Source organism: Brettanomyces nanus, chromosome 1 (genome assembly GCF_011074865.1).
Source record: "Brettanomyces nanus chromosome 1, complete sequence".
Lineage (NCBI taxonomy): Eukaryota > Fungi > Ascomycota > Pichiomycetes > Pichiales > Pichiaceae > Brettanomyces > Brettanomyces nanus.
This window is the reverse complement of record NC_052374.1, coordinates 2,290,772-2,316,132: the sequence shown is the minus strand read 5'-3', so window position 1 is coordinate 2,316,132 and position 25,361 is coordinate 2,290,772. Positions and strand designations below refer to the sequence as shown.

General features: G+C 44.5%; 11 protein-coding genes and 1 non-coding gene across 12 annotated transcripts; 4 read left to right on the top strand and 8 right to left on the bottom strand.

Annotated features, from left to right (window-relative positions):
• Positions 1-61: 61 nt before the first annotated feature.
• On the bottom strand, positions 62-847 carry FOA43_001071 (uncharacterized protein; the record flags this gene model as incomplete). Its single annotated transcript, XM_038921394.1, has 1 exon — positions 62-847. The coding sequence occupies one exon, from the start codon at positions 845-847 to the stop codon at positions 62-64; it is 786 nt and encodes a 261-aa protein (XP_038777322.1).
• Positions 848-1,069: 222 nt separating this feature from the next.
• On the top strand, positions 1,070-1,990 carry PHB2 (Prohibitin-2, subunit of the prohibitin complex (Phb1p-Phb2p); the record flags this gene model as incomplete). The annotated part of the gene is made up of 1 exon (XM_038921393.1): positions 1,070-1,990. One exon carries the CDS (start codon positions 1,070-1,072, stop codon positions 1,988-1,990), a length of 921 nt encoding a protein of 306 aa, XP_038777321.1.
• Positions 1,991-2,078: 88 nt separating this feature from the next.
• FOA43_001069 (uncharacterized protein) lies at positions 2,079-5,369 on the bottom strand (the record flags this gene model as incomplete). The annotated part of the gene is made up of 1 exon (XM_038921392.1): positions 2,079-5,369. One exon carries the CDS (start codon positions 5,367-5,369, stop codon positions 2,079-2,081), a length of 3,291 nt encoding a protein of 1,096 aa, XP_038777320.1.
• Positions 5,370-5,589: 220 nt separating this feature from the next.
• On the bottom strand, positions 5,590-6,816 carry RNR2 (Ribonucleotide-diphosphate reductase (RNR), small subunit; the record flags this gene model as incomplete). Its single annotated transcript, XM_038921391.1, has 1 exon — positions 5,590-6,816. The coding sequence occupies one exon, from the start codon at positions 6,814-6,816 to the stop codon at positions 5,590-5,592; it is 1,227 nt and encodes a 408-aa protein (XP_038777319.1).
• Positions 6,817-7,653: 837 nt separating this feature from the next.
• FOA43_001067 (uncharacterized protein) lies at positions 7,654-9,249 on the top strand (the record flags this gene model as incomplete). The annotated part of the gene is made up of 2 exons (XM_038921390.1): positions 7,654-7,702; positions 7,760-9,249. The coding sequence occupies 2 exons, from the start codon at positions 7,654-7,656 to the stop codon at positions 9,247-9,249; spliced, it is 1,539 nt and encodes a 512-aa protein (XP_038777318.1).
• Positions 9,250-9,260: 11 nt separating this feature from the next.
• On the bottom strand, positions 9,261-10,382 carry FOA43_001066 (uncharacterized protein; the record flags this gene model as incomplete). The annotated part of the gene is made up of 2 exons (XM_038921389.1): positions 9,261-10,085; positions 10,179-10,382. The coding sequence occupies 2 exons, from the start codon at positions 10,380-10,382 to the stop codon at positions 9,261-9,263; spliced, it is 1,029 nt and encodes a 342-aa protein (XP_038777317.1).
• Positions 10,383-10,481: 99 nt separating this feature from the next.
• Positions 10,482-10,552, bottom strand: FOA43_001065. Its single transcript has one exon. It is a non-coding gene; the product is annotated as a tRNA-Gly (tRNA).
• A 651-nt stretch (positions 10,553-11,203) lies between these two features.
• Positions 11,204-14,434, top strand: ILS1 (isoleucine--tRNA ligase; the record flags this gene model as incomplete). Its single annotated transcript, XM_038921388.1, has 1 exon — positions 11,204-14,434. The coding sequence occupies one exon, from the start codon at positions 11,204-11,206 to the stop codon at positions 14,432-14,434; it is 3,231 nt and encodes a 1,076-aa protein (XP_038777316.1).
• Positions 14,435-15,020: 586 nt separating this feature from the next.
• GLE2 (RNA export factor gle2) lies at positions 15,021-15,842 on the top strand (the record flags this gene model as incomplete). Its single annotated transcript, XM_038921387.1, has 1 exon — positions 15,021-15,842. One exon carries the CDS (start codon positions 15,021-15,023, stop codon positions 15,840-15,842), a length of 822 nt encoding a protein of 273 aa, XP_038777315.1.
• An 83-nt stretch (positions 15,843-15,925) lies between these two features.
• On the bottom strand, positions 15,926-18,805 carry FOA43_001062 (uncharacterized protein; the record flags this gene model as incomplete). Its single annotated transcript, XM_038921386.1, has 1 exon — positions 15,926-18,805. The coding sequence occupies one exon, from the start codon at positions 18,803-18,805 to the stop codon at positions 15,926-15,928; it is 2,880 nt and encodes a 959-aa protein (XP_038777314.1).
• A 296-nt stretch (positions 18,806-19,101) lies between these two features.
• Positions 19,102-20,514, bottom strand: FOA43_001061 (uncharacterized protein; the record flags this gene model as incomplete). Its single annotated transcript, XM_038921385.1, has 1 exon — positions 19,102-20,514. One exon carries the CDS (start codon positions 20,512-20,514, stop codon positions 19,102-19,104), a length of 1,413 nt encoding a protein of 470 aa, XP_038777313.1.
• Positions 20,515-20,808: 294 nt separating this feature from the next.
• Positions 20,809-25,014, bottom strand: FOA43_001060 (uncharacterized protein; the record flags this gene model as incomplete). The annotated part of the gene is made up of 1 exon (XM_038921384.1): positions 20,809-25,014. The coding sequence occupies one exon, from the start codon at positions 25,012-25,014 to the stop codon at positions 20,809-20,811; it is 4,206 nt and encodes a 1,401-aa protein (XP_038777312.1).
• Positions 25,015-25,361: the final 347 nt, after the last annotated feature.

Genomic DNA, 25,361 nt, shown 5'->3' with positions numbered 1-25,361 from the left:
AATATTTTTTGTCTAAGTTATATAACTCGTGCAATTTAGTCACGTGATGTATTAATCGGATTTATAGTTGATCAACACCTTCCTTTGCCATACTTATTTTGAAGAACCGTCTCACTTTATCATTCAATGCATCCTGATATGCAGTCTTACCATCTCTGTCTTGAACCAACGGATCAGCGCCATTCTTAACCAAATAAACGGCTACGTCTCCATGTCCTTCAGCTAATGCATGGTGCAAAGGTGTATATCCATAGATGTCAGAGGCATTTAGCGGTGATTTACCTACTTCGATGAGGATCTGGCACATTCGTAAGGAACCAACAGCAGCGGCTCTATGTAAGGCATACTGACCCTTACTATCCTTGATTCGAGCACTTGCCTTACAAGTCTTGACTAGGTAATCTGTTACCTCATAGTTGCTTTTAGAAACGGCGAAATGGAGACAAGTTTGGCCTGTAGAGGTCTGTTGATCCACATTCGGAGTCGGCTGATGGGTCAATAGCATCTTCAGGATCTCCAAGTTCCCCACAGAGGCGGCTATGTGTAGAGGTGTCCAGCCACTCTGGTCAACCATATCATCAATGTCGATGGTGAATGGAACCGGTTGTATTATTTCTGACTTTCTGTTGCCTGAGGAGCCAACAATTCCTTCTTTAACAACTGCTGTAGGATTCAAAAGAACCGTCACCATGTCCGTTCTTTGGAATGAGCAGGCCCAATGTAAGGGAGTTCGAGAGTCCTGATCCTTAAGTAAGGCTAGTTTAGGGTCCTCGGCCAAAAGTGCTTTGAGCGTCATCATTTTGCCCTCAATGACGGCACGATGGATTTCAGAGGTATCGTCTGACATATTGTTTACTGGATACTAAGAACAGAAGATACTAGTAGCCATCCATCACAATGCGACGAGACACTTCTTAAACTGTGGGGTCATTTATGGTGCACGGATGTAATATTGCGCCCTCATAGGCAAAGTAAAAAAAAACTTCTCTTGTGAACTCAACGTTGCCTTGATTCTTCTTCAAGCCAGCACACTCCACTCATCGTTCTTCCTCTACATCTTTCTCATCCAATGAATAATCCAAACTGGGAACGATTTGCACGTGATATGCAAAAACGTGCACAACAGATGACTCCTAATGGTAGTGGTCCTAAGGGAGGAGCTAGTCCTCGGGGATTATTTGCTGGTGTTGGAGGTCTCATCTTTCTTGGATTAGGTTTTGTGGCACTCCAGAGCTCTTTATATAATGTGAATGGAGGTGAAAGAGCTGTTATTTATGATCGGTTTCGTGGTATTTTGCCGAACGTGATTGGTGAAGGTACACATATTCGTATTCCATTCGTGCAGTTCCCTTATATTTATGATATAAGGGCCAGACCTAGAACGGTCTCGTCTTTAACTGGTACTAAGGACTTGCAGATGGTCAACATTTCCTGTAGAGTTTTGTCTAGACCAGAAATTTCTGCTCTACCAACAATTCACAGAACTTTGGGAAAGGATTACGACGAAAGAGTTCTTCCTTCGGTGGTCAATGAGGTGTTGAAGGCTGTTGTGGCTCAGTTTAATGCCGCTCAGTTGATCACGCAGCGTGAGAAAGTTTCCCGGTTGGTGAGAGAAAATTTACTGAGAAGAGCTGGCCATTTCAGTGTTCTCTTGGATGATGTGTCTCTTACTGCCATGACTTTTTCTCCAGAGTTTTCCACTGCGGTGGAGGCAAAGCAGATTGCCCAGCAAGATGCCCAAAGAGCAGCCTTTGTGGTGGACAAGGCTATCCAAGAAAAGCAATCTCTGGTGGTTAGAGCTCAGGGTGAGGCCAGATCTGCCGAATTGATTGGAGATGCTATCAAGAAGTCGCGCGATTACGTGGAGTTGAAGAGATTGGAAACCGCTAAGGATATCGCAGAGACTTTAGCTCGCTCTCCTAACAAGGTTTACTTGGATAATGAGGCCTTGTTGTTGAATACTGTAACCGATACGAGAAATGAGAAATAATTACAGTCATCGTCTTGTTTATAGTTTTAAGAGTTTTATCTATCTATTGAGTGTAAGGATATCTTAAGAAGTAGTAGTTCAGTTTAGCTCAATTGATGGCCGCCTTCAATACTGGCTTCGAGCTAACGGAACCAGCATACTTTTGGTCCAAGAACTTAAGCAGCTGAACCACTTTGTGCTTGGTTTCATCCGAATCAAACTGATTAAGACGATCAACATTCTCTTCTCTTCCCAACGTCGACTCGTTGATCAACTTCTCCTTATCTGCCTCCTTCTGGAAGACCCCTTCAAAAATTTCGATCACCTTCGAAGTTGAGTTCATGATGAGCTCGTTGTTTTCTCCATAAAGTTTCATGATCAACTCGAATATCGGCTTATTCTCTTCAAATGCCGTCTGTAATGGAAGGTGGGCTAACAACGATGATAAGATTGCGTTCAAAGGGACGGCAGATTCATGTTTGAGTACCATTCTACAGACGCAGCCGCAGCTATTGGCGTATGTTCTGTTAATCACCTCCTTGGTCTCGTCATCTCCGTCCTCGTTCTTGAACTCGGTGTCTGCGTTGTTCAAAAGCTTCGACAACGCCTGTAAGATCGTTGGGAAGGCACTCGACGAGTCAAAATTGGCGTTTTCTACAATTATGCCCACACCGTAAGCAGCATTACCACGAACCTCTGTAGAGGAATCTCCCGTCAACTTCTGCACAAACAATTCGAGAAACTCCTGTTGGTAAGGGTTAGTTGGGCCCATGTTGTTACTGATCTCGGCAAGGCATCCGAGACATGATATTCTCTTAGCCTTGTCGTTGGAATTGGACTGACCGAGGACCAACTCTTTGAAAGGTGCAAACAGTTTGGCAAATTCCACACCGAAGGCTTGCGAAAGCCCCACTAACACCTCCAAGGCAGAGTCGTAAACGACCGCATCAGTCTCTGAGGCATCCACTTCGTCACTGGGCAAATCTTCATCCTCGTCCTGGGCCTGACACAAATGTTCACCTTTCAAGAGAAGTGCCAATTGTTCACAAATCGATGGAAGAGATTCCTGATCGTTGGCATCAAACACAGCTTGCTTTCCAATCAACTTCGAGTACTCGACAAGACAGTCGAGGCATGAAAGAACCATGGACACGTCGTATTCGTTTGGAAGAAGTTCTGCCGTGGTCTTTCTGGCTTGATCAATGAGCTGTTGAACTGTTGGGTTATCACCACCGTGAACCTTGTATGTGGCATAGACAAGCTTCCAAAGAGCAGATAGGGCTGCCTCTCTAATAGCGTAGGACTCCTCAATCTGGTTCCGTAACACCTGTACAGTCTTCTCCACGTAGGGACTAAAAGCAGCTCCTGTAGAGGTAGCTAGTTCAGATAGAGCCACTAAAGCCACTTCCTTCTCCACAGTGACACCTGTGTGAATATTCAACTTCTCGGCCAAATCAACCTCTTCAATATCCTCGTCGTCGTCGATATCTAAGTCAATCTCATTCTGCTCCAAGCATTTATATATTTCTGGAATAATCTTCTCTAAGAAAGAACCAAATTGAGTGCCGTACACTTTAGCCATGTTCGAAACAAAGGCAAAGCCGGCCTCACGAAGTCTGCCGCTACTGGAGTTATTAATGGCAGAATAGGCGGCGTTGATGAGAGGCTCTGCATATGCAGCAAATGCGTCAGAACGAACAGCTCTCGCCATAGAAGATATATTCTCGAACGTCTGAGCCCTCAACTCAATGTCTTGTTCAGTCATGCCTTCAGTATTATCCATATTATCAATAAATCGCTCGAGAAACTTGATGGAAGGTTCAAAGTACGGTTTAAAAGCGACACCAGAAGCGTAAGCAACGGAACCGACGGCAGAGACAATGGCAGATTTCAATGAAGACGACTGGGCTCTATCAAGCATTTGGAAAAGCTTGTTCATAAGTGGTTCAAGATACTGTTTAATGTCATCGTTCGACATATATTCGACCAATGTATCCAATGCGTAAGTGGCATATTTGTACACTAGGATTTTGTCAGTGGAGTCAATGATGTTAATGATAGGACCCAGAAGCATAGCATGATAGTCGGCCACGGCATCCTTGAGATCTTCACCAAGCTGTGAAAGAGTTCTAAGGGCAGCAGCTTGAACGATGATGGAACTATCATTCAAACCTGAAACAACCAATTGGATAATCTTAGGTAATCTAGCAGAAACATAGTCTGGAGCACCTTCGGTAGAAACTCCTATAGCCAAAAGAGCAGCTCTGCGCTCAAAAGGATTCGAAGAGGAAAGCATTGAGCCCACGGCTTCTAAAACCGGTTGAATAACTTGAGATGGAGATAAATCGATGGCCAATGTGTTAAGAAGACGAAGAGCCAACGAAGAAGGATCGTCTTCTTCGTTTTCATTTTCTTCATCTTCAGAGTCTAAGGATGATTCTACTTCATCTTGGTCGGCTTCACAGGCGACACGAAGAGCACATTGAACCAATTGAGGACCCATTTTGGCTTGTGCTAGCTTGGACTTACGGTAGGATACACACTGAGTCAACGTTTTCAATGCAAAGCCTCTGATTTCCGAATCTACGCTGGTATTCAAGACGATTTGCACCATAAATTGGACGATTTCAAAGAAATGCTGGCCCAAAAGACGCATATCAAGTAGAACAAAACTGTTGAAAGCGCTAAACATATCTTTAGTCTTGTCCATATCATCACCAGCAACACACTGTTTTAGCACGGTCAGCATTCTAGGCATAAGAGCCTGAAAACTGTCTGCTAAACGAACAATAAGCTCATCTTCCTCCTCAATATAGGAGGAAATGACCTCCAAAACGGATACAGAGGTGGTTTGGACCTCTGGCGACGCAGTATCCTGCAAAGTGTTGGCAAACAACTCGATGAAGCTGTCAGTATGAGCCAACCATTCGAGAGGGAAGTTCTCCAAGACGCAGAAAATGATGAATGTGGCCATCTCCCTAGTCTGAACGGTAGAATCAGTTGCCGCAGTCACTAGAGACTGTAATAAAGAGTCCCAGTGCTTGCTAGGAATGTCGATATCGGCAATGGCAGCAACGATTCTGGCAGTAGAGTGACGAATGTTCTTAGAAGGGTATGTAAAGGAGAACTGTAATAGAGAATCTCTGATTCCCTGTTGCAAAGCAGCATCTTGCTGCTCCCATTGTTTGGTAACGAGCTTCTTGGCCTCAACGGCGGCAAGCTGCTTGATACCGTCGTTGTCTGAGTTCTGCAACACATGGATCAAGGCAGGAAGGGCCTGTATGTTAGGGTAAAACTCCTTTTTGAGCTTCTGAGTAGCTGATTTAATAGCACTATTATCTGGAGATAACACTGTAGAGAGTGTCTGCTCCAACTGAGTGACAAACTGTTGATTGTCCATGGCGTAGGTAAAGGTTGAACAAAAGAAGAAGGAGAACAAGGACAGGCCTGGAAAAGTTTGGCATAAATGAGCATTAAAAAAATTTTCAGTGGTGCACGGATGAATACTACGAGTGGTTCTTCAGCACTGACTGACTACCCTACTTACCTCAACTGCTACCTAAATGTCACTAGACAAATCCTCTATTACTCTTAGAGAGTTATATACCTATACCCAATAATCAGAAATCATCAGTAAAGGAGATATCGTTATTTCCATTAAGTTCCTTAGACATAACACCTGCCTTCTGGTAGTCGGAAACTCTCTTCTCGAAGAAGTTGGTCTTACCAGCCAAGGAAATGTTCTCCATGAAATCGAATGGGTTCTGAGAGTTGAAAATCTTCTCGCTTCCCAAAGCAATCAACAATCTATCTGCACAGAATTCGACATACTGGCACATCATATCGCAATTCATTCCCAAAAGGGAAACTGGCAATGCATCTCTCCAGAAGGTCTTCTCAATATCGACAGCCTCGGTCATGATTCTGGTGATGATCTTAGTGCTTGGAGGATGCTTCAAATGTGAAAATAAAAGACAAGCAAAGTCGGTATGTAAACCTTCGTCTCTGCAAATAAGTTCGTTGGAGAAAGTGAGACCAGGCATCAAACCTTTCTTCTTCAACCAGAAGATGGAGGCAAAAGAGCCTGAAAAGAAAACGCCTTCAATGGCAGCGAATGCCACCAATCTCTCAGCGTATAAAGCATCCTTATTGTTGATCCATCTAAGGGCCCATAAGGCTTTTTCTTTAATAGGGGGAATAGTTTCGATAGCATTGAAAAGGTAGTCAGATTCCTTCTTGTCAGTCACATAAGTCTCCAACAAAAGAGAGTAGGTTTCCGAGTGGATGTTCTCCACCATAATCTGAAAGCCGTAGAAGGCTCTGGCCTCTGGCAACTGAACGTTTTGAGTGAAGTTTTGAATCAAATTCTCATCCACGATACCATCAGAGGCAGCAAAGAAAGCCAACACTCGAGAAATGAAGTATCTCTCGTTGGCATTCATCTTGTTATTCCAATCGATCATATCCTTTGACAAATCAATCTCTTCGGCAGTCCAGAAGGAGGCCTCAGCCTTCTTATACATCTGCCAGATATCCTCATATTGAATAGGAAACATAACAAATCTATGTTTGTTCTCCTTCAACAAAGGTTCGTCTTTCTCCAACCGACGAATTTCATCACGTTGCTCTTTGAAAGGAGCAATGAACTTGGCATGTTCAGCCCATCTTTTGTCCTGCGTACCTTCGACGGCATCGAACTTAGAATAGTTTCTTACATAGTCGGAGTCTACAGATAGTCCCGCCAACTTAGAAATCTCGGCCTTGGCCTCTTGAGGAGTTCCGTCCTCCCCTTTTATATGGAGCTTTGATATTCCCTTTGTAACAGGTTCGGTAGAGTAATCGGTCATAGTGAAAACAGTGAAAACAGTGAAAATTGAAAAGTGTGAAAAGCAGTAACAAGGGGTATCCAACTAAAGTTTTTGCCCTTTCTATGCGAGGAAATTCCTTACTCTTTATACAATTTCAAAATATGTATATATATATTTAAGTACGCGAAAAGTTTTATCGGTAAAGAGCACGAAACGGAAGGCGCCAAACCAACAACAACGAATCAATTCATTCCGCCTCTTAAATCCGATTCAATATAATGTTGTGTTGTTATGCGCTGTTTGTACTTATCTGCTTCGGGACAAACTGTCCCACTATTGGTTTTATGCAAGATCGGAAATAGCGACGCGTAAATGAAGGTATTGGTGAAAAAAAACATAATTTTTACGCGTCATTCAATCTGGGACGAGCACATATAGCTGAATACGGGTACGAGTGGTTGGTAGAATCATGCATCATTGGAATGTAAATTTCTATTCAACTGGATATGCTTGTATGCTGCTTCTATAATGCGTTATCTAGTGTTGGTTTTAGCAGTCAAGCAATTAAAGAGGTAAACAGGCGATTATGTGAGTAACCAAATAATTAATCAAGTAACTGACCAACTAAGCAAGAAATTAAATATCCTTGTCCACGTTCAGTCTAGGTCACCTCCGGTCTATATGAAACTCCGTCCTTTTTGTCCTGGTGTGGTGTCTATTACCCAGTATCCTAGCCAGTAGGGACACCAAGTCTGAGGCCTCTTATCCCGTCCCAAGTCGATCGACGTGCGAATCCCCATCTTTTTTCTCTCTTCTCTTTTTGTATATGTTTTTCCTTTTGTTGGCTTCAACCTTTTTCTCTTCCAATCATTCAAAATGGTCTCCGCAATAGGCGTCTCGAAACGTTTGTCACGGGAATCTAAAGGTATGTGTCACCGGACTTGTTTGTGTCTATATCATCTTCTTTACTAACACCTAGCAGCTCTCGACATCACAGAACGTTATCAGATGAGTGAAAAGCTTATCAATGAAGAGTTTAAGATATGGAAAAAGACTTCTCCAATGCTCTATGACATCATCTACACCTATTCGTGTAAGTGGCCCAGTTTAACTGTTCAATGGTTGAGCGATGTGACTACTGAAGCCGTCACTACTACCAAGGACGCCGTTGAAGAGGTGCTTAAGGCCAAGTTTCTTCTTGGAACTAGCACAACGGGTGGTGCACAGAACTATCTAAAGCTTTTCTCGGTGGATTTACCGCCAACATTGTCCAAAACGACTAATGAAAGCCTAGCTGTGTCGAAATTAACACCTCTCAAGGATTCTAGCAACAGGCTCAACTTACTAAGGCAATGGAGACATCCTGGTGAGATCAACAAAGCTCGTATTGACGAAAACGCCGGCTTGATTGCTACCCAGACGAATTGTGGTGACATTTTAGTATACGATTACAAAAGTTTGGATTCTTCTGAAGCTCCAATTCATACTTTAAAGTATCATACTAAGGAAGGTTTTGGTCTTGAATGGAATCCGATCATTGCTGGCAGGCTTATATCTGGAAATGAGGACGGAAAGATTGCGTTGTGGGATTTATCCTCAAGGCCTGCAGACAAAGTTTTAAAACCGGCAAGGACATTTTCCACTCATACTGGTATCGTCAATGACCTATCGTGGAATGGTGTGTGTAGTGAGTTGTTTGCTTCTGTCAGCGACGATGGAAGCTTACAAATTCATGATTTGAGAGCAAAGGAAGGAGAGTTAGCCATCAAAGTAGAGAAGGCTCACGGAGGAGCAGCTATCAATGCGGTCGAATTCCATCCCACGATATCCTCATTGGTTGCAACGGGTTCCACAGATAACTTCGTTCAATGTTGGGACTTACGAGACTATTCGAAGCCAATTAGACGACTTTACGGACATGCTGGACCTATTCTCAACATGAAGTTTAACAACAACTTGCTTCTGTCGACTTCAGTTGATCGTAGAGTACTTGTTTGGGACTTGAATAGAATACAAGAAGGAGAGTTCGATTTGAAGGAGTATGAGAAGAAGAATACTGAGTACACCGATCCTTGTTTAGTGTTTATGCATGGTGGTCATACAGGAAGGCTTTGCGAGGCAGATTGGCATCCAGCCTTGAATAATGTGGTAATTAGTTGCGCAGAGGATAGCTTGGTTGAAATTTGGAGGCCTCTTCATTTGGAAGATTCTTTTGACAATGAGGAAACTGACGTAGAAAAGGTGAAGAAACAGGATGGAGATAAAGAGAAGACACAGGATGGAGATAAAGAGAAGACACAGGATGGAGAAAAAGATAAAGGACAAGATGGAGAAAAAGGCGAGGACAAAGGGGTCTCGAATGGGTCCAGAGGAATCAAAGACGAGTTCAAGGAGTCTACGGATGCACCTAAAGAACAAAATGGAACCAGCGGTACTCATACTACCGACGATGATGACATAAATATGAATTAGTGACAAATAAACTACTCTGTATACTTTTCCCACTTTCTAACTAGCTCTTTCTGCTTGAGAGCTTCCTTCTTCTCCTTCAATAAGTGTATTCTGTCACCGATTTCACCCAGCTTCGAGTCCAATGTATCGTATATAATTCCGTACCAGGTCAGATGTCTAGAACACTTTTTTCTATCGTTCAAGCAGAGACCTTTGAAGGAAGAACTTTGATCTTCAATGGAGTCTCTTTCTCTATCGCGCTCAGTAAGCTTCAAATAGTCTTCGCATAGCTTTTTGGCATCCACTGTTTGCTCTGTGAACTCGATCATGTTCTTGTACTCGTCTGTCAGCGTAAAATTCAGCCAATCAGATTCCAGTAACCTCAACTTCCGTTCGTATCCACATATATTTACGTTCCTCTTCTTGACTTTCTTGTTTCTTCGACTCTTTTTGGAAGATTCCGTATCCAGTTCACTCGAACTTTCTTCGTCTCTATTCATTTCTTCACTCAAAGTCTCGTCTAGAAACTTGATCTTCTCTTTTAGCTTGGCCAGATACTTTCCCTTACTACTGTAATTCTTTTCTGTTTCTTCCAATTGGCTCAATTCCACATCAATCTCAGTGAGTTCCTCTTTTACAGAATCGCTCATTGGCCAATCAGCCTTGTCAGATTCGGGTAATTCTTCTCCCAAACTTTTGAACGACTGTAGATCGTAGATCTGTTGAAATATAGTTGTCATAAGGCCTTTACCTTCAGAAGACAGCTTGCCATACACGTATTTCTTCATGAATTCCAACCCGTGTTCCTCACTGCAGTATTTAGATACTTTACCCATCACTGCATCAACCGCTGCCGGCTTATAACAGGTGGGTAAACGGCACTTCCTCTTCCAAAGAGTCTTCCCTTTATGAAAGAGCTGGTCACAGAATATGCAATAGAAATGACTAACAAGATCTTTGTACTTCTCATTAAGATTCATACATTTGAAGTGGAACCACTCGTCACAACCATCGCATGCCACCATCAGCTGGCCATCGTCCGGTCGTCGACAAACACAGTAGAGCTCCTCACTGTTCAGGTTGTACTTTGGAGCTCTTTGAAATTTGTTGAATTTTTCTTGAATTCGATGCAGTTGTTTCTTGCTGTCGGACATTTAGGAGAGTTACCAACACAAAAGCTTACTGGCCAGTGTGACAACTAGTAAGATCAAATAATGCAAAAATAAACCATCAGATTGGTAAAAAAAGTAAGATGCGCGAACCCGGAATCGAACTGGGGGCTCATCGATGGCAACGGTGAATTTTACCACTAAACCACCCGCGCTTCTACATCTTTGAAAAAGACATAGTCTTTTCCATTGAGAACTTCATAATAGCATAGAGGAATAATATGAGATGTACAGAAGGCAGAGAAAATGATATAAAACCCGGACTGCCTGAAAACGATAAGTAAACAAGTCTTTGACTCAAAAAAGTTACTTGTACACTTTTAAATGGAATTTCAAATATTTTCCTGTGGATATTTTCTCATCATTTTCAATTCTCCATTTGGATGAAATACCAGCGTTCATTCAACATCATCAATAATTAATGTTTTTCTAGTATCAATTTCTTCTCTATTCTGTCATACTTACTGCCTAACAGCTGTAAAAATTTCCCAATTAATATACGATAGACATCCCGATTAATTTAAGAGTATTATAACATAGTGAAGAGTTTCTATATATTAGGTACTACGGTTAGATACCATGAAAAAGGGGCACACCTAAATGCTTTCACTCATCCTCGCCTGCTCTCTTTCATTTCTCTCTTATCAAAGGACAAATCCCTTTACCACCTAATTAGTCATTCTGCCAATTTTACGTGCAAATATTACAGAAAAAAAAATTTCACTCAAATCCCAACGTTAACTGATTCCCTTACTCTTATCTTGTTATCTCCTATCCTTTTGTATAAGCCGTCACTAAGTTTCTCCATGTCTCAAGACGCTGCACATTCATTTTCCTTCCCTGAGGAGGAAGAAAAGATCTTGAGCTTCTGGAATGATATCGATGCTTTCCAACGTTCGTTGGAACTAACTAAGGGAATGGACCCTTATGCCTTTTATGATGGTCCTCCATTTGCCACTGGTGCTCCTCATTATGGCCATATCTTGCAATCCACCATCAAGGACATTTTTCCGAGATATGAAACCATGAGTGGTCATTATGTGGAGCGTCGTTTTGGCTGGGATACTCACGGTGTTCCTGTTGAACACATCATCGACGAGAAGTTGGGTGTCAAATGTAAACAGGATGTTTTGGATATGGGCATTGCCAAGTACAATGCAGAGTGCAGAAGTATTGTTATGCAATACGCCGACGAATGGAGAAAGACCATCAGTCGTATGGGTCGTTGGATCGATTTTGATAACGACTATAAGACATTATATCCTTCTTTCATGGAATCTGAATGGTGGGCTTTCAAGAAGTTGTTTGAAAAGGGTGCCGTTTATCGTGGTGTCAGAGTGATGCCATATTCTACCGGTGTCACCACTGCTTTATCTAACTTTGAGGCTCAATTGAATTACAAGGATGTTAACGATCCTGCTGTTACAATCGGCTTTCCATTGGTCGATGATCCATCCACTATTTTAGTTGCATGGACTACAACTCCATGGACTTTACCTTCCAATTTAGCTCTTGCTGTCAATCCAAATTTTGTCTACACCAAGATTTATGACGAAGATGCTAAAGTGAACTATGTCCTACTTGAAAAGATGCTTGGTACTTTGTACAAGAAGCCTAAAAAGGCACACTACAAAGTCGTTGGCACTGTGAAAGGATCTGATATGGTTGGCTGGAAGTACCAGCCCTTGTTTACGTATTTTTACGATAAATTCAAGGATACGGCTTTCAGAGTCATAGGGGCAGATTACGTTTCCGATGATTCTGGTACGGGTATTGTCCACGAGGCTCCTGCATTTGGTGAAGAGGATTTCAATGCCTGCACAAAGGCTGAGGTCATTTCGGCTGATTTCTTACCTCCAAATCCTGTTGACGATGACGGTAAGTTCACTAAAGAGGTTCCAGATTTCCAAGGTATATACGTTAAGGATGCGGACAAGTTGATCATCAAAAAATTGACCAGCGAAGGCCGGATGCTTAGGGCCACACAGATTCGCCACAGCTATCCGTTCTGTTGGAGATCCGATACTCCTTTACTTTACCGTACCGTTCCCGCATGGTTTGTTAGAGTCAAGACCATCGTTCCTCAGATGCTCGAAAGCCTTACGAAAACCCACTGGGTTCCTTCCACTATTAAGGAGAAGAGATTTGGTAATTGGATTGCCAATGCACGTGACTGGAATGTATCCAGAGCTCGTTACTGGGGTACTCCTATCCCATTGTGGGTGTCAGACGACCTTGAGGAGATTGTTTGTATCGGCTCTATCGACGAGTTGAAACAATTGTCTGGTGAGGAGGACATTACGGACATTCATAGAGATAAGATTGACCATATCACAATTCCATCTAAACAGGGTAAGGGTAAATTACATAGAATTGATGAGGTGTTTGATTGTTGGTTTGAGTCTGGCTCGATGCCTTATGCCTCAAAGCACTATCCATTTGAGAACAAAGACAATTTTCATGAGGCATTCCCTGCAGACTTTATTTCTGAAGGTTTAGATCAAACTAGAGGTTGGTTTTACACATTAACCGTTTTGGGAACACATTTGTTTGGTACTGCTCCTTACAAGAATGTCATTGTGGCAGGTATCGTGTTAGCTGCCGACGGCAAGAAGATGTCAAAAAGATTGAAAAACTATCCAGATCCTAACATCATTTTGAATAAGTACGGTGCAGACGCCTTACGTTTGTACTTGATCAATTCGCCTGTTTTGCGTGCGGAGACTTTGAAGTTTAAGGAGGAAGGTGTCAAGGAGGTTGTTTCGAAGGTTTTGTTGCCATGGTTAAACTCCTACCGGTTCCTAGAGGGACAAGTGGCCCTATTGAAGAAGTTACAGGGAGTTGACTTCAAATTCGATTCTAACTTGAGGTCTGATAACGTGATGGACAAGTGGATCTTGGCTTCGATCCAGACATTGATCGAGTTCATCCACCAAGAAATGTCACAGTATAGGCTTTACACTGTGGTGCCTAAATTGTTGAACTTAATCGATCAGTTGACCAACTGGTACATTCGATTCAATAGAAAGAGATTAAAGTGTGAAAATGGTGTCGAGGATGCCAAGTTGGCCCTCAATACGTTGACCGAAGCTTTATTTACCCTTGTAAGAGCCATGGCACCGTTCACACCTTACTTGTCGGATAACATCTACCGTAAAATGGTGAAATTGTTTGACGAGGACTCGTTAAAGCAGTATCAGCTCGGTGAGGACAACCGATCGGTTCATTTCCTATATTATCCAAAGGTGGAAGAGTCATTGTTTGACGATCAGATCGAAGTTGCAGTCGGAAGAATGCAGAAGATCATCGAACTTGGCCGTACCATTCGTGAGAAGAAGATGATATCATTGAAGACACCATTGAAAATGATGGTTGTTCTCCACAGTGATCCATTGTTCTTGGAAGACATCAAGTCTTTGCAGAACTACATTATTGAAGAGTTGAACGTTCGTGAATTGGTGATCACGTCAAATGAAGAAAAGTACGGTGTTGAGTATCGCGCAGTTGCAGACTGGCCAGTGTTGGGTAAGAAGTTGAAGAGAGATGTCAAGAAGGTGAAGAGTGCACTTCCAGATTTGACATCGGATGAGGTGAAGAACTACTTAAAGTCAGGAGGGATTACCGTTGCTGGAATTGAGTTGCTCAAGGGAGATTTGCACGTGTTGAGAGGATTACCTGATTCGCAGACCAGAGAGGGATACGAGGCACGATCCGAAGGGGACATCTTGGTTCTTTTAGATACCAAGCTTTATCCAGAGTTGGAGACAGAAGGAACAGTTAGAGAATTGATCAACAGGATCCAGAGATTAAGAAAGAAGGTAGGCCTCAAGCAAACAGATGATGTGCTAGTTCAATATAAGGTGAAAAAGGACACCTTGGGACTTGAAGGTGCTATTAAGAAGCACGAAGATATGCTACTCAAGTGCACACGTCGTCCAATGGAGAAGTATAGCGAGGTTACAGAGGAGAAAGTGATCACGGAGGAAGAGGCGAATATTAATGATACAGTGGTTGCATTGCGGTTGTTGAAGATATAAATCATCCGTAACCCTATATAATTGACTAATAGAAGTTAAAGTATGTCTATATTATCCGGTGTACGGATGAGTACCGAGATCGATCTTCTCAAGTCGATGCAAAAATTTAAAATTTAAAATCCAAATCTTGAATTGTTAGTTAGCACTACTAGGTTCTTTGGAGTTCTATCGAGTAGTCTACAGACTTTGAGTTGTTAGTTCCTCGAGTCGTTAGCTGTGAATCATGTCATACGCACAACGTACATTTCCATCTAACACGACGACTACGTCGATATCTGTTGGGACAGTAGAGGACCTTCAGAGCGATGCCGAGGTACCGCAGATAGGTGACGATTCCGTGTCAGACATAGTGTTTTCTCCCGTGGCGGATTTTCTGGCGGTGTCAAACTGGGACGGCAAGGTGCGAATCTATGAGGTATCTGGAGCAGGCCTCGGCGGGGCCGCGGGGGTGACGGGGACCGTTGGGACTGTTGGAGCTGTTGGGAGCATTGGGGCCACCGGGTTGAACGGTGTCAATGCCCAGCCGTCAGCACAGGGCCGCGCGCTGTACGCGCACGAGGGCCCGGTACTCAGTTGTCGGTTTACTATGGATGGCACAAAAGTTGTTTCCGGTGGGGCAGACAAAACCGTTCGCTTGTTCGATCTGGCTACGCAACAGACGCAGACAATCGGGCAGCACGAGGAGCCAGTTCGTACCGTTCGCGCTGTGCAGTGTGGCCCGCAAAATACTCCCTGTATAGTGTCGGGCTCGTGGGACAAGACTGTGAAGTACTGGGATATGCGGCAGCCTACACCAATGTGCACATTAACAATGCCTGAGCGCGTATACGCCATGGACGCATCACAAAAGCTGCTTGTTGTGGCAACGGCGGGACTGCACGTTGAAATAATCAATTTGAATAACCCAAACCAAATATTCCGCAGCACGCTTTCACCACTTAAATTTCAGACTCGTTCGATTGCATGCTATCCAAAGGGAGATGGATATGCGGTAGGCTCGATAGAAGGGCGATGCGGTATTCAGTACGTGGACGCGATGCAGCAGAAAGATTATGGATTTTCTTTTAAGTGTCAACGAGAGCAAAAGGCTAACCCGAAGGAGGCCCTTATCTATGCAGTCAACAGTATAGTCTTCCACCCAGTTTACGGGACATTTGCCACCGCGGGTGCAGACGGAACTTTCAGCTTCTGGGACAAAGATTCTCGCCACCGGTTAAAAGGATACCCGTCTTTTGGAGCCACGATCCCCGCTGTGAACTTCAACCGGACGGGCGCGATTTATGCGTACGCGTTGAGTTATGACTGGTCTAAAGGATATCAATATAACACACCTAACTATACGAACGTCGTGAGGTTGCACATATGTCGCGACGAAGAAGTGAAGCCACGGGGGAAGAGAAAGACGTAGCGATATATTATGATCTATCTAATCAATGCCATTATACAAACACTGCCAACAACGAATTCATGATTGGCAACTATAAACGTAAATTAAATTTCGTGAGCATCTACAGATTCACCCCAATTAAACACCTCCTTCAATCCGACATTGTGGGACGTTTCTTGGTCGGTGCCCAATAACGTGTCAAAGTCGAAGAGGTCATTAGATCCACCGCCAAGGTCCTGGAGGAACGAGTGTGATGCTGCGTGGTCGAGCTCAAAGTCCTGCGCTGTGCTTGGTCCCGTATTAACAGCAGTAGAAGGTGCTGATTGAATACCAGCCACGCTATTATTTGTTCCACTACTGTCAGCGGTGGCCCCTTGCATCGTGGCGCCTACGCTCTCCGGCACACTACCACTGCTATCCTCACTACCGGGACTTTTTCGCGTTTGCCTTGAAGAAAAACCACTCATCTTCATCTGTTTCACACCACGGGCCACCGCGATGCCGCCATCACGGCGATGATACTGTCGTTGCTGTCGCTGCTGCGGCTGATTAACGGCAAATTCTTCACCCTCTTTGATGGTGGAGTGTCCGTTGCTGCTTGAGCCCTCGGACGAATTTGCAGAGCCGTTGTTGAGAGGAACCTTGCGTTTCGTGCCGAGGGCCACTCCAACACCAACGCCGGATCCTATGCCAATACCCAGACCACTCTGCGGCGTCGATGGAAATCCCTGAGGGGTTATAGGTGTGGCCGGCACGGACAGCGATATCTTTCCACCCGGTGGACCCGGTGGCCCTGATGGACCCGGCGCTCCAGCATTTCTACTTTGCCCAGGACGACTTGCTGAACCACCCGAGTTTCCCCTATTATTGAACGACATCACTGCTGTGAGTGGTCGGCCTCCAGAGGCAGTTGAACCTGCGGAGTGGGAAAATTGACCTGTCATGGAGGCAAAATCTGACACCATTTTCGACGTGTCTGGAGCGCTCAAAGGCCCTGCAAGACCGATCGAGCTACGACGGCCGCCACCCCGGACTGCACGGGCACTGCGATTTGCACTGTTTATACTATTTGAATTATTATCCTCGTTCTTATCGTTGACTGCATTGGCACTATTAGCCCCCTGCGTTTCCATCCTTTTGCGGTTCTGACTTTCCATTAATTTCAATTGCTTTTCATACTCCTTAATAGCAGTATCATCCGACGGCACAGCTCCCAACGGGGCCAATGCACCATGACCATTTGAAGGAACTCTTGAGCCCCGCGACATTTGCCCCTGGGAAACGCGTCGAACAATCACTGGCTGAATTTGAGAATGCCCTTGAGAGACACGAGAACCCTGCGGACCCAGCCGGAGCCCTTGCGAAGAAGCTTGTTGCGGGCTGTGTTGGGGTCCCTGCTGAGAAACCCGCTGGGAAACCTGCCGAGAAACCTGCTGAGGCGCTTGAGGTTGCCCCTGAAAATTAGCCATATATGGACCAGGCTTTCCCGCAGAAGGACCACCAGGACCTCCAGGGCCATATTGACCAGGCTGCACCAGCATTCCTTGTGATACGCCTAACGACGGGCCCCATGGTGGAGCTCCCGAACTAGTGTGGACAGCGACTTCCCCATGAACGCCTTGTAAAGGCAGCCCCCCATTAGGCCGCAAAGGTCGCTGAGAATTTCCCGATGAATCTGCAGAACCTGATTGAACAGCACCCCGTGGTGGCTGTCGACCCTGCTGCTGTAGTTCTCTAAGACTACTCAGCTGCGCCTGGGCCACTGCCTGCGGAGTGCCATGAGGGACCACTGGACCCATTGGACTGTAGGGACCCAGCGAATTGAGGGGAACCATCGGGCCCATCGGACCCATCGGACCCAATGGCGCATGCGGATCTTGTGTGAGCTGTCCCTGCGGTGCCTGTGCCTGTGCCTGCAGTACCTGAATCCCCTGGGGAGACCCGCGGATTATTCCCAATCTTTGAGCGGCCGCGGTTACCGTGCTAGGACCACCGACAACGTTTAAACCGTTTGGGCCGTTTGGGCCGTTTGGGCCGTTGGGAACACTGGGTCCTCTAGCATCTTCAGATTTCTGAAATGCGGCCGCATCCATATTGTGCAGTGGCCGCGGGAGTTGCTCCTGATCGTGCTTCATCTTTAGATTAATATACTGATAGTATCTGCTTGCATTTGCAGATCCACCGCGTTCAGTTCTAACATTGAAGACATCCCAGAAAATCAGCCACCACTCATAAAGAAAACCTTGTGGAGAGTCCATTGTCATTCTAGAACCTGGTAGAGATGATGGAAATACGGAGCCTGATAGACCCGCGCCAGATGCCGCTGCTGCCCCTGAAGAGTCGCTGCCCTTCATCTTTCCCATATTTACCGACACTTTTGCTTTACTAGCCGCGAGTCTGCCATCATTGGATGGCATATTTGCCTCGCGGAAAAGAGCCCCAGCTGCAGTGGAAAAACCGCTTTTCAGTAGATAGTCGTAAATGTAAGCATTAAGAAGCTCTTTGGAATTAACCGCACAGGTGTCGGAGACCAAAGGTGCTTCGTCGTCTATAGTTCTTTGTTGAGGTAGTCCTCTCTGAGGTTGTTGTGGATGTTGCTGTTGCTGTTGTGGCTGTTGCTGCTGTTGTTGCTGTTGCTGCTGTTGCTGTTGTAGTTGTTGTTGCTGCTGCTGCTGTTGTAGTTGTTGTTGTTGTATTTGTTGTAGTTGTTGCTGTTGTTGCTGTTGTTGCTGTTGTTGCTGTTGTTGCTGTTGTTGTTGTTGCTGCTGTTGTCGCTGTTGCTGTAGCTGTTGCTGCTGCTGTAACCTCGGGTTTGGTGCAAGTTGCGCGGAGTTTTGCGGATATTGTACAGATTGTTCACCTGGATAATTTTGCATGGGATGAGACTGATGTTGTCGACGCGGTACAATCTTATTCTGATTTATAACTCTGCGACCGCTGTTGGCATCCATTACTGTCTGCCGCTGCGACAAAGTGTGATTCATATAGCCGGTATAGCTTCAAGAAGTACGTGACCGCCGCTGTGATTAAGACCGACTTCCGCAAGAGTTTTATTTTTTCAAGCTTTTCGCAAAACTGAAAGTGAAGAACCACAAACACAATTTTGGCCAATTTCCGCCGCGCGCCAAATTAATTGGTGGTGGCGGGACAAGGCGGGATGAGACGGGACTTCTAAGTGGTCCCCTCGGGCTTTTTCCTAATACGGTGATAATTCCGATTTCGAAGGAACGCATTAATCACTTACTGTACATTTAAATACATTTAATACATGTTTAGCCAATCATTCCTCCTTCGACTTAGTATCCTGTCTGACAATTCTGAAAGGATTACTCAAGTAATTTGCCACAACTACAATCAATAGAATGGAAACCAACACAGCCGAGCTCACAGGGGTCGACGGATACACATCCCAACACCACTCGTGAGCTGCAAAGAGTGCAGTTATCACCACCATAGGCAATCCTGTCGTATATAACAAATAGGGAAGCGAATATGAATACCAGCAAAGAAATTGGTAGTGCAAACTACGCGAAAAAAGCACACCAATGAAGTTAGAGAGGGTCATGACCCAAAGCACAAAGTTGGTAGAGTTGTCGGGTGAGAATATCACATTATCCTGGCATATGGTATCTTGATGGGGCTTTGTTATGGCATCGCGAATAAATTGTGAAAGGGACTTCCCAATTAGGGACTTCGATAACCAACGACAGAATAGGAAAGCTAAGAGTACGATCACGTGCAAAATAAGCAAAGCTGTATGGAAGACACGACTTGAGAATAACTGCGGACCAAGAAACTTCCAGTTGACGGACCATTCGAAAAGAAATTGACGGCCGAAATCGAAAGCATTCGAAATGAATTCGGTACGGACTTGAAGATCCGAGTCGAAAAGAAATTTGCTGTTCATCCCGAGCTCTACAAGGAAACCGAAGAGTGAAACGAGAGCAGTTTTGAGTAGATTTTCATTGCAGAGGAAGTATACCACCACCAAAAAGCCTGGCAAATAGAGAAGAGCATTCATTTTGACGGAAATGGCCACGGCAAGCAAATCAGCAGCCAATAAACAGAGAACAATGAGCCATCTGGAGTTTTTGGAAGTAAATCCTCCAGAAACCTTAACCCTGGCAGCAACCTGCAACGCCACAACGGCAGCTACAGAGAAAAAGGTCGCAAAACAGTCGTTAAACAGTCTTAAAACGTAAATGGAGTGCAATCTTTTGGACAACACAAGCAGATACAACAGATAAGGCCGAATATGTGCCCCAGTGAGGAAGTATGCCACAAACACAAGCAACAAGGTTGCCAAGTAGAGAATCCGGAAGGCCTCCTGACCCAAACGCAAGTTCTCTATGCCGTTAGTAAGAAACTTCATCCACGAATAAATCCAAACGTAGCCTCCTGGGTAGACTATGGGGCCAGTATCTCCAGCTACCTGGCTATAATGAAGTTCTCCCTTCTCAATAAGGTCGATCTGCTGCATGTAAGTTGAATAATCGATCTCTGTGTAAGGAACATTGAGGATAATTACCTCCATAGCGATTGACTCAGCTATCAAAAGTGGAAAAACCACGATCCGGCAGAATTCCGGGTTGATCACTAACGATTTCATCGACCACACTGCATCTTTGGCCAATTCAGACCAAGAAAATGGTGGTGGACTAGAAGAAGTTTCCTCTTTACCGCTTGGAGCCATACTTGTTGGTAGTCAAGTACAAGTAAACGTCTTGTAATCGTGGAGAATTGGCACTCGCCAAAGTTCTTCCGCGGATCCAACTCATGTGCATGTTATCACGTGTCATCTTTTTTCCTTTAACGTTTGCTTCCTCAATCACATGACGTGTTATTGCAATTTGTGATGAAGTGAAGTACTTCCTACTGATATATAACTCTCGATACCCAATAAAATAATGCGCCTGAGTCAAATAGAAAATAGTATAATGACTGTATTACAACTCGATGAAAATACTTTACAATATATTGTTTTACATTAGAGATCCACCTCACTTCTCGTAGTATACACTCTCATCAACCTAGAGGGAGAAGACAAACCAAGATCGGAAGAAGTTCTGATTCCATCCAGTGAGCTTCTCGGTGAAGCCTGACCCTTCTGGACCATTTCCTCCTTCAATCTAGTTAATGCAGACTTCTTATGACCTCCTACTATATGCAACGCCTTCTTAAAAGTTCGTGAAAATGCCCTATCACGTGACGGTAGCTCGGGATCAGCCTGGGACCTCTCCCCGGTGGTAGTAGTGGAGGCGTTGACGGTCAGACTGGATAATTTGGTATTAGTAGGGTCATAGTTTTCAGGCAACGCCTTGAATAAACCAGCTCTGACCTGCTCCCGAACGATATCGATATCCTTCGGGAACAATACTTTCTGAAAAGTATCTATGACAATTCTGGGAAGCATACATGCGAGAATACCCACACCACACAAGGCCCAAAAAGAAACAGAACCATAGCACTCCAATGCTGCTTTGTAAAACACGGTAGAGCTTGTCTCTCCAGCAGTCCAAAGAAGGGTCCAGATAAAGAGTATGGCATTGGAGAGAAACCAAAAAACAAGCGTTAGCCAATCCCAGCGATACTGCCTCAACAACACGTATGTATTACAGGACACGACGGCAATCGCAGCACAGTAAATACCGCACCAAAATCGGTGGTCCACTTGGACACCTTGTTGATTGGCATAGATTCCTTGCCAGTGTAAAAACCACGTAAAAAAAAAGCACACAAACGACTGGTACATACCGTCTAACATGTATAACACGAACCGCGTAGTAGACCAATGACTGTTGGTAATACCTGATCGGTAGAGTTCCGGAACGGCCAGCGAGACACTGGCACTGACATCTTGGTCTAGACATCCCATAGTGATCACAGGAACAGAGGTAAAAAAGAGGTTGAAAAGCATCAAGTACGAATATTCGTACAAGTAAGTTCCGTCGAAGTTACTAAAGATGCCATACCAGAACAACGGGAACACAAACACCACGTTCTTGTAGAAAAAGCAGGGAATCATCTCAGCAAACCGTCTGTACGCCCATCTTCCATGCACCAAAAGCATTCTGACAAGAAACCGGAATTGGCCGATGGCATAGTCAGAACTCATAGCAGCTTGACGGCCTTCCTGACCGGCTATTCCGATTCCCACATTGGCTGTTTGGATCATAGAAACATCATTTGCGCCGTCTCCAATTGCTAACGTCATCACCTTTAATCCATTCTTTACCATTTTAACGATTTCAGCCTTTTGAGCCGGCGAAACTCGGCAGCAGAGCACCGAACTGCACTGCTTGCAGAGAAGTAAAAACTTCCTCTGAGCTTCTTTATCGGCCATAATTTCAATAAGAGCCCTACCATCCACTACTACAGCAAAAGTCTGCTGCGGGGTGGAATGATCCTTAACGGCAGCTTTAAGATCATTTTTAGAACCTTCCATACCAAACTTCTCCTTTAACATCGTTCCTACTAGTTGACAAACGCTTTCGTCATCGCCTTGAATCACCAATAATTCCATCTCATTGGCCAAGAGATTACAAGAAAAGCCAATACTGATGGCAGTCTCCACCTTATCTCCCGTAAGAACCCACAACTTGATTCCGGCTCGTCTCATCAAAGAAATAGAGCTAGGAACTCCCTCTTGCAATTTGTCTTCGATGGCTGTACCTCCTAAAAGAGACATCTGACGCTCTATCTTCTCTCCCACAGCCTCCATTTTCTGCTCTCTATCATTTTCCACAGACTTACTGGCCTGCAAATACTCGAGGTGCCATTGATCAAACTCTTGAGCACTCAATTCCCGCTTGGCAATAACTAGAGTTCGTAAACCTTCTTCAGCAAACTCACCAAGGTGAATTGCAGTCTTGGCAGGAATCTCGTTGGTGTCATTTCTTTTCAATCTCTCGTACATAACGTTATCGGCACCTTTACAGTACAGCACTATTGATTCATCAGGTCTCTGAACAATGACGCTCATTCGCTTTCTAGTCGAATTAAATGCCAATGACTGAAGTAGCTTATAACAGAGCGGGTTTTCACCAAACTGTGAAACAACTTGGCCTTCTCTGCTCTTTTCTCTAAACACAATGCCTATATTACGTGCTGCATCCACCAAGGCTTCTTCATCGGGGGATTCTGCCTTGTACACTAAAAGCCCCTCGTCGTTTTTGGTATCACCTGTCATCACATTATGACATAGAGCTAGGGCCAGAAAAAACTCTTTGTTGGCGGCTTGTCGGGAAGGATCTTTATAATTGAGCAAATCCTCGACAAATTCACTGCTGACGAACGTGACTTTATCCGCCTGAAACTGATCATTCTTAATATTACCAAGTAGCTTCAACATCTGCACGCGATCTGCAGAGATCTTCTCTTGCATCTCAGAAAGCTTACGACTTACGTCAACACCATGCCTTTTATCCATACCTTGTTCAGCATCGGTATAAGATATTCCGTACTGTTTTCCAGCGATGGAACACTTCTTAAACTCCATAATATTCTCGGTTAACGTGCCTGTTTTATCGGAGAAAACATATTCAATCTGACCCAAGTCATCTGAAATGTTCCAGGACTTTGGAGTGCACGGAAAATCTAACTTCTCGTAGATCATAGACACATCGCAGAAAATGAAGAACGCCTGAAAAACCTTGATTATTTCTATGGTGATGTATAACGAAATAGGAACCAAAGTCTGATACAAGATTAAGTTGACAAAGAAACCAACAGAGCCATTGGCAGCAGCAGACCAGCCTGCCAACGGCTTATACTCGAAATATACCCTAGAAACATTTTTTCTCCGGTAGTATAAGCCGTTTATCAAGCCAGCAGCCAAACACATGACAAAAAGAATGGCAAAATTAATGATGACGAAAAGGTTGAGCTCTTTGGCAATTTTGGATCTTTTAGAAGGAGTTGCACCACTGTTGAGCATGATTTTGGTGTCTCTACCTGTAGCAACCACGCAACAGAGAGCCCACCTCACATTTCTAAGAGTACAGCCTCTCAACATGATATTTTTATAGGACACAGACTCGGATTTAGGAGTTCCAACGGTATCATGGTTATTCCGAAAGCTCTGGTACCTCATTACACCTCTGAACTTGTAGAGATCCTTGGTTGGAGGTTCTGTCTCGATACTGAAGGCAGATCTATCAAAATCCGAGGCATGCTTGATGCCTCTACCACATTGAACAGACTCTTTAAGTTTTAGATTAGTTTCACCATCGAGATTCTTGGTCTCCACGTACGCAAGACCTTTTTCATCATTTGTCGCTAGAATGACAACATCCGAAGGAATCTCCTCATTTTCATGAACCCTGATAATGTCTCCAACATTAAGAAATTTCCAGTAGGTGTTTTGGAACTTAGATTGACCGCTTGGAAGAATATTGGGGTTGGTTATGGTGTCAGAAACAAAACGAGACACTTTCCCGGTACCTCTAACTGTGGAAATAGAGGGTCTGATAGGTGCTAAGGAACCGATTCCGGTGATCGCGGACATCCCAGATACAGTTGCAGCTAAGTTGGTAAAGGCAGCGGAAGTAGCAGAGATAGCAGAGATCGTAGAGTGAGCAGAGATGGAGGAGCGAACAGGTGCAATGCCATCAGAGGTTCTCTCGACCGGGGGTTTCTCACCTTGTTTGTCGCGTCTCGTGGTGGACTTTTGCTTCGGCTTCCCGCTCCGAGTCACCTTGCTCACTACAGACCCCCCAGTATCCCACATAGCCCTACTCAACCAATCACCACACTTGGTCCATATATTAGGCTTCACAATGACAATATTATGATTAGGTATACCAGCCAACACATGAACACGTGAATTGTTCATTTCGTGGTCGAATCGCGCACGACGAAGGTCCTCCACCGCATCCTTGATGGCAGTAAGCACTATAATAATAATTAAGGGAACAGCCTGCATCACCGGGTTCTGAACTCCGAAGATCTGGAAAAAACCGAGAACAATAATAACTAGAAAGTAACAGTTGGCGACATTCCTGAACTGAAAGGCCAAGTCCCTCGGAATGAAGTCCCAAGCCGTGTACTTTGTGGTTCGAATCCTGTTCTGCGGGAACCGTTGCTTTGGGGTCCCCTTTTCATTCAACTGTTCGGATGGAACTGGCTCATTGAAGAATATCTGCCTCTTTTGTGCCGGAGGCTGCTTCCTGTGCAAAAATGCGAGTGAAAACATGGCCTATGGGGAACAAAAAGGGCGATTGCTAAGGAGCAACACTTAGTGCAGTAAACAGACCAATTTCATTGATCTGCTATATCCGAGATTCCAAGCACGTGATAAAATACATGTGCAAAAACCTTACCGGGCACTGTCGCTAAGCTACCGGGTTCCCCTCCCAAAATGAACGAATAGTGAAAAAATTTTCAACTCGAAATCGTCGTCAATTCATATGCCTCATTTTCTTCTCTTTGTTCTTCAACTATAATCGTTAAATCCCTATAAAATGTCCATAGAAGAAGTTACTCCAGAAGTCCCAGCCGGCGCAGAGATCCCAGCCGATGCAGAAATCCCAGCCGGTGCAA